General features: G+C 40.6%; 1 protein-coding gene across 1 annotated transcript; it reads left to right on the forward strand.

The window, feature by feature from the left end:
• The first annotated feature begins 504 nt into the window (after positions 1 to 504).
• LOC114134189 (semaphorin-4E-like) lies at positions 505 to 15,492 on the forward strand. Its single transcript, XM_028000598.1, has 14 exons — positions 505 to 816; positions 1,573 to 1,718; positions 8,690 to 8,752; positions 8,840 to 8,935; positions 9,067 to 9,166; positions 9,718 to 9,828; positions 9,920 to 10,068; positions 10,146 to 10,321; positions 13,119 to 13,269; positions 13,351 to 13,573; positions 14,360 to 14,475; positions 14,546 to 14,712; positions 14,787 to 14,836; positions 14,928 to 15,492. The coding sequence occupies exons 1-14, from the start codon at positions 690 to 692 to the stop codon at positions 15,416 to 15,418; spliced, it is 2,166 nt and encodes a 721-aa protein (XP_027856399.1). The 5' UTR covers positions 505 to 689; the 3' UTR covers positions 15,419 to 15,492.
• The last annotated feature ends 140 nt before the right edge of the window (positions 15,493 to 15,632 follow it).

Below are 15,632 nucleotides of genomic sequence, written 5' to 3' on the forward strand. Positions count from 1 at the left end.
TAGATATATACATATTTCCTACATTGTTTGCACTGTTTTGGAGCTGGCTTTATCACACTATGAAATGGAATTTCATTGCCGCTTTGTTTGAACACCCAATTTGGAATCATGGGACACAGAGGGCCATGAAGGACACACCGGACCCTTCCTTCAAATCTGGAAGGTCAAATGCAGAAAAGAAGGACGCAATTGGAGGAATCTTTGAATTCAGACAGGCCCTGTTGCCACGCTACGATTCTATCGGCCTACAAATCTGGCCTTCAAAGGATGCAGCCCCTGCTTTTAAAAATAAACATGTTTTGGTTCCTCTTGAGTTATCAGAAGTAACTTGCCTCTACATAATCACCCGTAACAGGTAAGCCATAAAAACGTTTTTTACAAAATGAAATGTTCTAATTGACCATACTCAAGAATGCCCTTCTTAAGGTTAAATGCTGTTTAAATAATGTAATGCAGAGCTTTACTTGCATGTTTTATGCATTATATAAGTTGTAAAGCAATTACAGATGCTAAAGATGCTAATGGAAAGACCAGAGATAAATAAACTTGTTTAAGAGATTAATTTCATAAATTACATATCCATGTTTCTGAGTCATTTCAGCTGAGATCTTCTAGCTATCAGAAGCTGTGATGTCCAACTATAAGACAGGAAATAAACTGCTGTTTCCATAACAACTGTCATAGAAAATATGTTTTTTCTTTATTTCCTGTCTGAGGTCATGATGAAGAGTCAGGTAGCGCTCTTTTATGTCCTGATCATTATGAACGAAGGATCAGCCCAAAGCCTGAAACCCCGCCGGAGCGTTTTCTTCTCAGGTCAGTGTTTCACCTGGACTCTTTTTTTGGGAGAGGGATTGTCTCAAATAACCAAGGAAACAGAGTTAAAATCAACAGTCCAATTTATTAAAGCAAAATATAAGTATTGACGATGCGTAAAAACAACAGAGAAATAGTTTACCATTTCAGCGCTGGACCACTGCCAAGCATCCTGAAGGAAGCAAACACAAAGTGGCCCGAACAACAGGATTAAACTCTTTTTAGAGACCTAACCAAGTTATGGCCTAAAGAGGACGTTCCCCTGAGAAATCAGCTCCAATATAATGTGTGCATGTGTGTGCATAGATAAAAACAACTTTCAGATAAAATTATTTTAACACATCAATAAAAGCGATCTGATTAAAATAACATTTAAGGAAGTAAAACCCTAAACATGAAAACACAATCCTATGACATGAGGCATCCCTGCAACAACAGTAAAATGTCCAGACTCTTGTATTCACACCAAATAAACTTTTCTACTTTTTGTCATATTGTAAACACAAACCCTAGCGTCTTGAAAAGGATGAAAATAATACGAATGTAGCATGAACATGTTTTTACCCCCATTACTGTGATATATCTAAATAAATTATAGGAAGGTCGTCTAAATTCAGATGCCTACTAATTAATAAACGGAGTCCACATGAGTGTCAATGTCAAAAACATTAAGAATGGCATACAGTAACATCACACTGAGGTAAATATCTGATTTCAAAAGTAGCCTGAGGATGCCGGTTGGATTCTTTCACTCAGATGTGAACCTGAAGCTGTTTAAGGAGCCAGACTTTAACGGTTTGAGCTCCCTGCTGGTCAGAGAAGACATCGGTCTGCTCTTCGTCGGAGCCAGAGGAAAGGTCATCACGCTCAGTTTGGATGACATCACTGTAAAAACCAGCGAGGTAGGAACTGGGCTTGGGTGGTGAAATGTCAATGAAAATACACAAAATGCAAAAGGAGACTATAGTGTTTTTGGAATTGCACAGTCAATAATTAACTGTAAGAATTTGAGTTATTTAGCTTGTCATGGTGGTCGTAGAACACTGGACCAGCGCTCCCCCCTCAGCAATGTCTTGTTGGAGGGTTCTGGGACTGCACCCAACCGGTCTACATGTGTTTTGTGGACTTGGAGAAGGCGTTCGACCGGGTCCCTCGGGAAGCCCTGTGGGGGGTTCTCCGGGAGTATGGCGTACCGGGCCCTTTGATACGGGCTGTCAGGTCCCTGTATGACAGGTGTCAGAGTCTGGTCTGCATCGTTTCCGGTGAGAGTTGGACTACGCCAGGGCTGCCCTTTGTCACCGATTCTGTTCAATAGTTTCATGGACAGAATTTCTAGGTGCAGCCAAGGTGTTGAGGGGATTTGTTTTGGTGGCCTTAGGATCGCATCTCTGCTTTTCGCGGATGATGCGGTCCTGTTGGCTTCATCAGGTCGTGATCTGCAGCTCTCGCTGGAGCGGTTCGCAACCGAGTGTGAAGCTCAAGAGGAGCCAGCTGAGGTGGATCAGGCATCTGGTTAGGATGCCTCCTGGATGCCTCCCTGGTGAGGTGTTCATGTCCCACTGGGAGGAGGCCCCGGGGAAAACCCAGGACACGCTGGAGGGACTATGTCTCTCGGCTGGCCTGGCAGCTGGCCCAAGTAGTTGGGTCTCCCCTCTTAGGCTGCTTCCCCTGCGACCAGACCCCGAAAAGCGTAAGATAGTGTTGTTGCGCAACACCCCCCCCCCTCCTTTCTGTCTCTACTCTCTCACTCTCGTACTTCCTCTTCTGAGAGGGGAGATGTGCTACCAGCTCTCCGTCTAACGGGTCCGTTGAGTTTCCTAAATCTGCTGGGATTTACCCTGTCCAGAACTGAAGTAAACTCTGTTTAAGCTGGTTTCGAGAAACGATTCGCCTGGTTATCTGACGGCCTACATCCAGGTGTCCCACCCTTCTTCCCCCTGTGAATTAGCCAGACTGAGCAGCCTACAGCCAACTAGTTTCACAGAGCACACCTGTTAACGGTCGCTCGTTCTCTATTTTGCAACTTGCATTTGTTATTGAACCAGGTAGGTTTTAGTGACTCGGTCGAGTCCCAAGGATGAGGTTTTAAATATGGGCTACCAGCAACCTAAAAACATTTTCCCCTTTTTCCTCTCCAGAATCAAACATCACAGCTATTTTACAACCATCAAAGAACTTTAAGGTGACTCATTAACTGAATGTCCACAACATCTTTAGATTTTCTTTATGCTAAATATTTTATTAGTAAGGCATTTTTGCAAGGGTCAGTACAGCTTAATTCAGTAGCAGAAATAATCAAATAAGTAAAATCAATCATCTAGTCTATCTTTCCCTACTGCTGATACTGAGTACTAAAAAAGGGAACCTTTGAGAGAGACGGACGGAGTTTGGCGTTTCAAACCCCAGACCTGGCTTGATGATGAAGAAGGTGTTGCAACAGGAGGAGGAAGTTGATCGACGAAGGCAGGGATCTCTGTAGGTCCGATGAACTTCTTCTCCGCATGGATGGTGAGGTCACACAGGACTTGGTGCTGGCAGGAAAAAAGGCACCAGTTCTTCTTCCTTGTCTTTGTCTTCATCTTTGTCTTTGGGGTCAGAACCCAGCCGATGAGAGAAGTGCGATTCGAAGCCACAGGTTGTGGGGCTGACGGGTTGGTCTCCATGTGCAGGACAGTCGTCGGCTCCGTGGCTCCGACTCTTCTTCAGCTGCAGAGTTCTTTGTCCATCTCGATCTTGGCTCGAAGCTGCCCGGAGGATCCAACAAAAGGTTCCTCTTTTGCACCCACCTTATATAGGGTTTATCCACCCTTTTGGTGCGTTTTCATTGGCTGTCTGCTTAGACAGATGATCTCATATCCATCACTGTCTTAAGAGACATCATGTCATGATGTCTGTGCCAATGTCTCAGGGTTGCTCAACCTCCTGTTTCCATATAAGGTGCTGATCATCTCTGCTCTCCTGTTAGTTCCCCTTTTTCCCTTCCTGTCACCTTTCACCTACCATCTACCTCCAACATATCAGTGATGTTTAATTGCAGTTTTACAACCTTTTACACCATTTCAAGTTCAATGTCAAAATCACATTTATATCACATTTATTTTCTTTAGCTTCTCTGATTTAGCATTCATTTATAATTTTATAACCATAACTTATATCACATTTATTTTCTTCAGCTTCTCTGATCTAGCATTCATTTATAATTTTATAACCATAACTTATTAATTATTCTTATTATAATCTTAATGTGAGTTATTACAGATGTTTTCTGAAAAGAAACCAAGAATAATCTATTATTCTAATTATTTGATACCAAAGTTACATTTGCTTGTTTTTCTTATAAGTGTTCTCACAAATATAAGTGTAAGTATTATTACAAGTAAATCAATATTAATATAAGTATTTTACTTTGAATCTTATCAAATTACTCAAAATGTTTAGATTTAATTTTTTAAAACTTTCATGCTTTAAAATAGTCTCAGCTATTTTTATAAATCTGCAGGCTGGAAACTTCCTCTTTTTCCAGGAAACCTGCTTTTCCTGTTTAATGACTCTCTCTGACTGACTATGATTTCTTATGATTAGATAGAAAAAAGTAGAATTAAAGCAAAGTTTGCATGAGACAAAAACAACACACACAACTAGATTTATTTTATTGACACTTAAGTCTAATGTTGGGCCTTGATGTCACTTGAGTGATTCATTTTAAAGATAACTTTATTTATTATTACTGTTAAACTAAAATCTCCAGCATGGGGAAGTGGGATGAGCTCGGATTTTCTTGACAATAGATAGATAGACAGACAGACAGACGGACTTAGCAGGAAATATTGGGATTAATTTGTCAAAGCAATACTTTCATCATGTGGTTTTATTTCATTTATGAATGTCAGTTTCCATCAAAATACTGATATTGAACTCCAATTAAAATATTTAGTTTAATCCTAAGTATTTAGTTACCAAGCTAAATATTTAGTTAGCAAACTAAATAATTAGCTTGTATACTAAATATTTTGCTGCTAAATATTTAGCCTGCTAACAAAATATTTTTAAGCTAAATATTTAGTTACTCAGCTAAATATTTTAACACTGAAACATTTATAAATTAATGAATTACCTGCTGAAAATAAGACTGAAAAATTTACCCCAACTTATTATCCCTGAGCAACAAAGCGCTGCAAAGGCCTATTGCAACCATGGGATTTCTTATTTCTCAGAATATATATGCCTTTTTGGAGGCTTTAACATATTCAGAAACTCACCAAAGTTTATCCAAAATTGTCCTTTAACTAAAATGTTTGGATTCCATGACATAAGTGGGTGTGGCCAAACTGCTCCCCTAATGTGATAGGACAAACCATAGAGATCTGAAATTTGGTATGTAGGTAGATCCCCCCCCCCAAATAAAGAAAAAAATTCTCTTGGAGGTACCCCTTGGAATATACAGGGAGGAGGCCATTTTGAGTTGAAGGGAAACTTTGGCGATTTTTAACTTTTACACACCTCGAATTTTGCCCGGATGTTGCCCTATTGGCTTAATTTTTGGTTAGGATACAGTTATGAGGTGAGACTTTAAAAGTTATCAAAACAATTTCATTTTCATATTAGTTCAGGGGGCATGGCTGAGCAGCAAACTTGGTGTACTTGCCAAAGCAAACGAAACACTGTGACTTTCAACTTGGCATAAGTTGGCATGTTTTGATTGTTGAATCTATGTTGCATGATATTGTGTTTTTGTGTTTGTTATGATGTAAAATACTTTGAAATGCCTTGCTGCTAAAATTTGCTATACAAATAAAATTTCATTGACTGATTGATAAGTGATCCTGATTTGATGTGACAATCCTATGTCGTCATAGTCTGACATAATCTAAGCCCCCCCTCCCACCCAGAACAGGAAGACTATTTTTTCTTGGAAAGCTCCATCTCTGATTCCCTTGACCTAATCAAGTCAGTCAGGGCAGTCTTGAAGCATTGAAGGTCAAAAGTTATCAAAGGATTTTTTTGTATGTCAAAGCCTCAAATCTGACCATTCGCCATCAAACATCAAAGTGGAATAACTTCCCCAGAAAAGCTCCCAGGTGCACCAAACTTCATTTGTATCATCACAGACCAGACCTCATCACACTCACATGGCCATTTACTGACATTACCTTAGCCCTGCCTCTTTTCGACCTATTTTCCTGCAATGTTTTTTTCCTTTTACTCTGTGGTTCATGCAGATTTCAACCTGTGTTAAATAGAAATAGAACAGCTTGATGGTAAATCCTTCTTTCAACACTCTGCTGGCGCCAGCATTTGGGTGTGGCCGAATGGCAAATTCTAATCCCTCACTATTTGCATACGGTTGTCTCTAAATCACACATGACTCATCCTATTTGCACTAAACGTGTTAGGATTAACCTTCGTTAATCTCTAAAGAACCCAGTAGCTTGAAATTGTAATTTGACTCCACTGCGCCTCATAGGCTATTCCAACAGCTATGTCTCCTTAAGACATCAAGCGATCTGCACCAGATTTTTTGTGCCTCGTCTGGGAGCGCTGCTGACCACATCAGTGTGTACCACCTAGTGGACTGGTGTGAGAACTGCGCGAGAGCATCAACATGCCGAGCTGCTGGAGCTGCTGGAGCTCGCCAGCAACTCTGTAAGGCTGAAATGACACGGAGCTGCAAGGGCCTTGTTGTTGCGCAACACCCCCCCCCTCCTTTCTGTCTCTACTCTCTCACTCTCGTACTTCCTCTTCTGAGAGGGGAGATGTGCTACCAGCTCTCCGTCTAACGGGTCCGTTGAGTTTCCTAAATCTGCTGGGATTTACCCTGTCCAGAACTGAAGTAAACTCTGTTTAAGCTGGTTTCGAGAAACGATTCGCCTGGTTATCTGACGGCCTACATCCAGGTGTCCCACCCTTCTTCCCCCTGTGAATTAGCCAGACTGAGCAGCCTACAGCCAACTAGTTTCACAGAGCACACCTGTTAACGGTCGCTCGTTCTCTATTTTGCAACTTGCATTTGTTATTGAACCAGGTAGGTTTTAGTGACTCAGTCGAGTCCCAAGGATGAGGTTTTAAATATGGGCTACCAGCAACCTAAAAACATTTTCCACTTCTTCCTCTCCAGAATCAAACATCACAGCTATTTTACAACCATCAAAGAACTTTACGGTGACTCATTAACTGAATGTCCACAACATCTTTTAGATTTTCTTTATGCTAAATATTTTATTAGTAAGGCATTTTTGCAAGGGTCAGTACAGCTTAATTCAGTAGCAGAAATAATCAAATAAGTAAAATCAATCATCTAGTCTATCTTTCCCTACTGCTGATACTGAGAACTAAAAAAGGGAACCTTTGAGAGAGACGGACGGAGTTTGGCGTTTCGAACCCCAGACCTGGCTTGATGATGAAGAAGGTGTGGCAGCAGGAGGAAGATGTTGATCGGCGAAGGCCAGGATCTCCGCAGGTCTGATGAGCCTCCTCTCCGCATGGATGCTGAGGTCACACAGGACTTGGTGCTGGCAGGAAAAAAGGCACCAGTTCTTCTTCCTTGTCTTTGTCTTCATCTTTGTCTTTGGGGTCAGAACCCAGCCGATGAGAGAAGTGCGATTCGAAGCCACAGATTGTGGGCCAGACGGGTTGGTCTCCATGTGCAGGACAGTCTCCGGCTCCGTGGCCCCGGCTCTTCTTCAGCTGCAGAGTTTTTTGTCCATCTCGATCTTGGCTCGAAGCTGCCCGGAGGATCCAACAAAAGGTTCCTCTTTTGCACCCACCTTTTATAGGGTTTATCCACCCCCCTGGTGCGCCTGCTGTCTGCTTAGACAGATGATCTCATATCCATCACTGTCTTACAGACATTTCCTGATGTCTGTGCCAATGTCTCAGGGTTGCTCAACCTCCTGTGTCCCTTGCCTGCACAACCTTTCACCTACTCTCTACCTCCAACATATCAGTGATGTTTAATTGCAGTTACACCTTTTTACACCATTTCAAGTTTAATGTCAAAATCACATTTATATCACATTTATTTTCTTTAGCTTCTCTGATTTAGCATTCATTTATAATTTTATAACCATAACTTATATCACATTTATTTTCTTCAGCTTCTCTGATCTATCATTCATTTATGATTTTATAACCATAACTTATTAATTATTCTTATTATAATCTTAATGTGAGTTATTACAGATGTTTTTCTGAAAAGAAACCAAGAATAATACATGATTCTAATTATTTACTACTAAAGTTACAGTTACTTGTTTTTCTTGTAGTTCCCACAAATATAAGTGTATTATTACAAGTAAACCAATATTCATATAAGTATTTTACTTTGATTCTTATCCAATTACTAATAATGTTTAGATTTAATTTTTTAAAACTTTCATGCTTTAAAATAGTCTCAACTATTTTTATAAATCTGCAGGCTGGAAACTTCCTCTTTTTCCAGGAAACCTGCTTTTCCTGTTTAATGACTCTCTCTGACTGACTATGATTTCTTATGATTAGATAGAAAAAAGTAGAATTAAAGCAAAGTTTGCATGAGACAAAAACAACACACACAACCAGATTTATTTTATTGACACTTAAGTCTACTGTTGGGCCTTGATATCACTTGAGTGATTCATTTTAAAGATAACTTTATTTATTATTACTGTTAAACTAAAATCTCCAGCATGGGGAAGTGGGATGAGCTCGGATTTTCTTGACAGCCTCCAACTCTACTTGCAGCTTTAATGTTTCATCTTATTGCTGTCAAATCTTTACTGTGTATCTTTACAAAATATGCCCCTTATGATAGATATTCCTCTTTTTATATTTATACCTCATGAAGGAATTTCACAAACATTTCCCCATAAACATGTTGACTTTGTCTTTTTGTCAGGTTAACTGGACGGTGACCTCTAAAGAAAAAGCCCTGTGTAAGGTGAAAGGCAAGAGCATCGAGGTACACTACAGCACATTAAAATAAAGAAATGTCATATGTTCTCCCTCTTCTTAAAATAGTCTGGAGAAATAGCTGTTCTTCTAACAGGAATGTGACAACTACATCAGGATGATGCACACTCTGGATGATGGCAGAATTCTGGTTTGTGGAACCAAAGCATTCAACCCTACCTGCACACACCTGGTACGTTCCTCCCATAAATAAGGCTGGAGTTGTTGTCCTGCAATACCAGAACCATTTACTGGGTATTTATTGTGTAGGAAGAATTAGAAGTATAATTTCTAAATTATCACAAATATTGAATATTTTTTCAGATGTTTGAAGAAGGAAATGTGACCATGGAAGACAGTTTCCAGAATGGCAGGGGGAAAGTTCCCTTTGACCCCAACGAAAACTTTGCCTCCATGGTGAATGGTTGGTACAATGATTTTTATCCCCATGCTTAAATACGGGAGCAGAAAAGGTGAGAATCAGAGAGGAAATCTTTGCCAACTAATATTGATACTCATCACTAGGTTGCTCAGAGAGTTTGGTTTGTTTGACAGTTTGGTGTGAAAATTAATCGCATCAGCTGATGGTCAGAAAAAATGTTGCAGTTTTGGTCTGTAATCCATCCGAGTTTACCAGGCTCTCAGGTGGGAAAACAGCCTTACTGTGTCCGACGTCTCCAGTGATGGAGATTCCTTGTTCGCCAAGACAGGAAGTCTTTTTGTCTTTAGGAGGTCATGACAGCATAATGCTGGATTTATGCAAAGGTTTTCCCTTTTAGGGTTTTAGACTTTTAATCATCTGATAAAGAGCCTGTTTGAGTTTAATTCCTTTTACCTCTTGCTCACATTTTGAAGCTGTACCTAAACATGGCTCATACTATCCAGAACAGGATTTGTGATTTCAGTGGATCCCACTCATACTGAAGGAATATTTTTGTAATGATTTACTTCAAACTTTTCCTCTGTTCTCAACAGGAAACACGTTATATACCGCTGGTTCTATAAACTTCCTGGGAACAGTAAAGTCTTTCCAAAGACATGGGAGGAATACCTTGAGGACTGAACCAATATGGTCTTGGCTCAATGGTGAGGTGGCCGCTTGACCCAGTTAAAGGTTCTTTAACTTTGAAATCTTCTTGTCAAACCTAACAACACATTTTAAATGATTTGATATCAGGACCCAACATGATTTCCATGAAATTTGCTGAAATCAGCAAACATTCAAACAACAACGAGGACGACAACGTGTTCTTGTTCCTCACAGAGATCAAAATCGAGGCTCAACGTAGTAACTTGCGACTGTCAAGAGTTGCACGAGTGTGTAAAGTACGTCTCTAAATGTTAAACTTCCTTTGAAACACCACATGAATCAGTATTAAAGTCTGACATTTGTGCGGATTCAGAGCGACTTGGGAGGATTGAGAATTTTGCAGAAAAAGTGGACTTCTTTCCTGAAAGCCCGTCTGGACTGCCCGTTTGGAGATGAAGGTTCAGCATCCCTGGTGCAGGACGTCTTTTTTCTCCAAGATGAAAATAACGTGACCGACAGCATCTTCTACGCAACATTCACCTTGAGCACGTAAGTCAAGTCTCAGGATTTCAACACGTAGGTTGTTGAAACGGTTTGTTTTCCATAATTCCAAAAACATTAACTTGTTGCCAGAAGTCTGGATGGCTTTTTTTGCAGTTGGAATGTTTCCAGAAGCAGCATAAACTTAAATGGAAATACAAAAACATGCAAAAGGTGAATTTTACATCATAGTTTCCCTTTAAACTAGATTGAAAAAAAAACTGATGTTATTATCTTTGGATACAATAAGGAACAATCTAGAGTCAGCACGCAGCTTCAGTTAATAGAATGGAAAGTAGAGATCAGGCTGAAATCTTGGTATAGTAATGGACTCTGATCTGATCCTTCAGAGTCACATAGACAGTTAAAAAGTCAGCCTTCTATCACTTTTTAATCCTGAAGAACATCTCCAGGATTAAAGAGCTAATTTTTCAGCAAGTTCTAGTGAAACTTATCCATGCATTTATCTTTAGTTGCATCGATTACTGCAACAGCGTCTTGACAAGTCTGTCTAAAAAAATGTGTCCTCCAGCTGCAGCTGATCCAGAACGCTGCTGCTGCCATTCTCACTAAAACCAGGAAGATAGAGCACATAAGACCACTTTTAAAGTCACTACACTGGCTCCCTGTAGCTCAGAGAACAGGCTTTAAAATACTGTTGCTATTTTATAAATCACTGAAAGCCTTAGAGCTAAAATACATTAAAAACTTGATATTGTCATATCAACCTTCCGGACCTTTGAGGGCTTCTGGATCTGTTCTGCTCAGCATCTAGAACCAGAACTAAACATGTAGAAGCAGCATCCAGGTTTTCTTGCTGATTCTTTTTTCTCAGCATTTCTGTTCCAGTTTGACTGCTGTGTTTGGGATCAATGTTCTGTTGATGACTCAGTTTGATCCACGCTTCAGATGTTGAACATATTGACTTCATAATACTTTGTCATATAGTGGATCCCCAATTTGGTAATGTGTCATGTAACATTGCACTTCTGTATTTCAGCTTCCCAAACTGCATTTTCTTTTCTTCACCATAAAGTTGAACAGGAGGGTGTGTTGCAAGACGCAGTGGTTAGATCGGGTACCCCATATACAGAGGTCAGACATTCATATGGCTGACCTGAGTTCAATTCTCATCCTCGGGTCCTTTGCCACATGTCTCTCCTCCTCCCTCATTGCCCTTTTTCTGTCAGATTACTGACAAATAAAGGCGACCAGTGCCAAATGATAATAAAAATAAATGTACCAGAAGTAGAATTTTCCATGAAGAAAATGGCATTATGTTTCACTGGAAAATCTGTGAAAACTGAACCTAAATCTTTCATAATGGGTCCTAGTTTCTTTACTCACATACAGAACACCACCAGGAGAACAGATTATCGGATAAATAAGTTTATTTTAACAATGAGGAAAAGTGAGTGTAGTTCTTGTCCTTGGGGTTGGAAACCAGGGTTGTCTGTATTCTGAAGAGCAGTGAGAGAGAGAGAGATGGTGAGTTTGAGGTTGTCGGAAAGTGGAAATTCAGGATGAATTAGACTGATCTTACTTGAGATGAAGATAGACTTCCGCTAGGTTGGTAATACCGTGGTTTCCGGGGTATGGTCTCATTGTGGGTGTACTTGAAGTGATCCGGGTTCCAGTGTGAGATCTTGACAGAGTGAGTTCTTTGCAGGTAGATGTAGAGGCTGCGGTGGAGGGTGGACAGGTAAGTTCAGGTGTGGAGGAACTAGGAGCGAACTGAATGCCAGCTGGAAATCCAGGAATGGTTTATTGAAGATCTGCAGAGGCGAAGAAGGGACTTGGTCAACCAGTGGGTAACTATCCACGGTGTTACGAGGGGAGAAATCCAGAAAGCCAGGACTCGGTCTTCACAGGGGAATTTCCAAGGCATCACAAGGAAACACCTGAGGGAGAGGCAACAAGGATTAATTACTAGAAGTAATTTCAGAGAAACACAGAGAGCAAGCTCGGATGGGCGCAGAGTACCATAACTGGCAAACACTCAGGCTACAAAGTGCTGGTAGCCTGCTCCTCATATACTCCTAGATGATTAGGTGATGAATCACAGGTGTGCTGAACTGTGTCAGCGGGCATGCCATCCAAGGTGTAGCAGCCTTTAACACCATCTAGTGGATGAAGAGGGAAGCACCAAGCAACAGAAAATCCCGACAAAGAGCCAAGACCCTGGTTCCCAACAAGATCATTCACTTTCCACCACCGCATTTGACAGTTGGTTTGGGCCTTTGGTATGTTTCATTTCCAGAAGTATAATCCTCCAAACATCTCTACTCTGTCTCATCTGTCCACAGGACTTTGTCCCAGAAGTCTTGTCTTGCATTCACATGCAACTTTACCAACCTGGAGAGAAGAAGCTTTCTTTTTGTGTCTCCATATGTGTCAGGTGTTTTTTAAGTTGTCTTGTCATAAATTTTAATATTTGACTTGTTAATGGAGGTCTGACATCGTGCTCCAGCTTTACTGTGAATTGTCTGGATATTACACATTCAGACCTTCATATGAATTTTTTGGGACATCCCGCAAATTCAGCAGCCAAACAGGAAGACTGGCTCCTGTTTTAAATATTTCCCACTTGGGAACATCTGTTTTAACTCACGCATACAACACCTGCAAGTGAGGGGTGGAACGGAGTAGGTGATGGGAGATCTCTAAAGAGCTCTAGCAGGAGGTCAGGGTAGGTTTCTGTATGAATTGGGTAAGCACTGACATACTTTATTTTGATGTGGTAGTCTCTCCAGTACTCCAAGTTAATGTTTTATTGGACCTGGTAGTAACAAGACTTAATTTGCAGGGAGCCATCCAGTACCTGCAGTCAGTCCGCTGTCTGCGCCTACAAGCTGTCAGACATCCAGCAAGTTTTCAGGGGGAACTTTATGACCTTTACTGATTCTGGCAGCTGGGTGAGGTACACAGGAACAGTATTTAGCCCCTACCCTGGTTCGGTAAGCATAAAACCCAAACTCATATAAGATGGTAGTGAAGAAAATGATCCACCTCACATGATCTCTGATCTGTATTATCAGTGTATTAATGATGAAATGCGAACCAGTGGTGTGAGGACTTCTCGTGACCTCCCAGACTCAACCCTGCTGTTTGTGAAGAACCATCCTCTGATGGAGCAAGTTGTGACACCGATCACTGGGAAACCCCTGCTGGTCCGGTCTACGGCCCAGTTCTCCAAAATTGTTGTTGACAAAGTAACCTCTCTGGATGGAGAGCAGCACAACGTCATGTTTATTAGCAACAGTAAGTAACTGGATCATATATAATGGCTTAACACATGTTGGCGTTGTTGGCAGGATCAGACTGGACAATGGCTGTCTTGACCAATGAACAGGAAAAAACTACATGCAGTTTCACTGTGAATGTAAGAGAAATGTGTGTGGTGCTGTTTGTATACTTACACTGTAAAAAAAACTACCAACAATACTTTGATTTAGTTAGCTTGTCATAGAGAAAAAAAAATTATTAGGTTATTCATAAAAAAAAGTGATAGATCCAAATTAAATATTTAATTCACAAACTAAATATGTAACTTGCAAATCAAATCTAAGTAAATAGCTAAATATTAAGTTTAAAACTAAATATTTAACTTACCTAAATAAATAGTTCCTAATTAAATATTTTTATCAACAAGCAGAATATTTAGTTAATATCTAAATATGTATTTTTGAAATTTAATGTTTGTTAAGCAAGCTAAATATTTGGCTTGCTAGCTAGTTAAGATGCTAACTAAATACTTAGAAAGCTTACTATTTAGTTAACAAGCAAAATGTGATAGTTCCAAATTAATGTATGCCCAAACTAAATATTTAGTTTGGAAAGTAACTCTAATTTGGCACTTAATAGTTAGTTTGTAACAGTGACATTTACAAATGAATGAATCAGATGGTAAAAATGGTTTTAAAAATTAACCCCTGTTTTCTTTCTCTGACTTGCTTAATTAGCCAAAACATTGCTGCTAGTATTCTTTGTAACTTTACAAACTTTACCCTGTAGAAACCAGAGTTAACCTCTGGTTCTGTCCTCTAGACTCTGGTTGGCTGCAGAAGGCGGTGTGGTCTGGTGATGATGGAGGGCGAATCATTGAGGACTTGCAGCTGTTTCAGGATCCTCAGCCCATTCGCTTCCTTCAGCTCTCTAGAAGAGTAGGTTACAGCTACATGTCTGTAGACTAAATGGACCTGGAGTTAACCTTTGAACTCTGATGATCTGCAGGGTCAGCTGTACAGCGCAACTAGAACTGCTGTTGCTCAGCTCAGTGTGAGGGACTGCAGCCGCTACACATCCTGTGCTGACTGCCTTATAGCCAGAGATCCATACTGTGGCTGGGACCACCTCAAAGGCCTGTGTGCTGCTGTTGCTGGTGCTTCAAACTTCTCCATGTATGTCACACTAACCAAGACATGTTCATTATGTGCTACGTTTATAATCAGAGGATTTAATTCATTTGTGGCAGGATCCAGAACCTCATTGATGGTGATGCTATAATGTGCCCAAGCTCTCATTGCAAGTATTCCCCACATAAAGCTCTTTACACACATTTACCTTAGCGAGGAGAAAAGTAGGATAATTTTAATGGCTGTTTTCGCTTCTCCAGCAGTATCGATGCAGATTACCGACATCCACCTCACAGCTGACGTCGCACAGTTCCTCCCCTGCTTCCCTGATGCCAATCTCCCCATCAGCTGGAGCTTCTCTGGTAAAATCCTTGAGCCCGGTCCCCGACACATTCTGCTCAGCCAGGGACTCGTTTTAACACCTTCCTTCACTGATGAAGGCATTTACACCTGTGAGACAGTGGAAGTAGTTAAAGGCAGAGAGCACAAGAAGGCGGTGATCCAGTACCAGGTCAAAATCGGAAGACAGGGCGGAAGATACTTCAGTACACACCTCTTCACCTACAGCCTTATCATTGTTTCATTTGGTGCTCTTGGTGTAATTCACATGTACAAACACTGGACACAGAAATCTCCAAACCATGTTCGGTGTGGCCAGTGTGGGAGTGATCCTTGTACTAATAGAGCCATAGCATCCAGGGGGTTAGAGAGGGCAAAGTCTACCGTTGAAAACAGATTTGTTGTTAAATGAAAGAACAACCCAGTTCTGCTAAACTCTGAGCAGCATTCCATGCAACGCAATGCAAAAATAAATGCCTAAAATGATTAAAGTCTGACTGTCTTACACTTAAGACTTACACCTACTTTATTATCAGTGAATAGAGATACAACAGTGAATTTGGCAACAAAATATTGTTGCTTGGCTACTGGAATACACTGAAAAGAACCTGAAAATTTTTATGTGA

Source organism: Xiphophorus couchianus, chromosome 19, assembly GCF_001444195.1.
Source record: "Xiphophorus couchianus chromosome 19, X_couchianus-1.0, whole genome shotgun sequence".
Classification (NCBI taxonomy): Eukaryota; Metazoa; Chordata; class Actinopteri; order Cyprinodontiformes; family Poeciliidae; genus Xiphophorus; species Xiphophorus couchianus.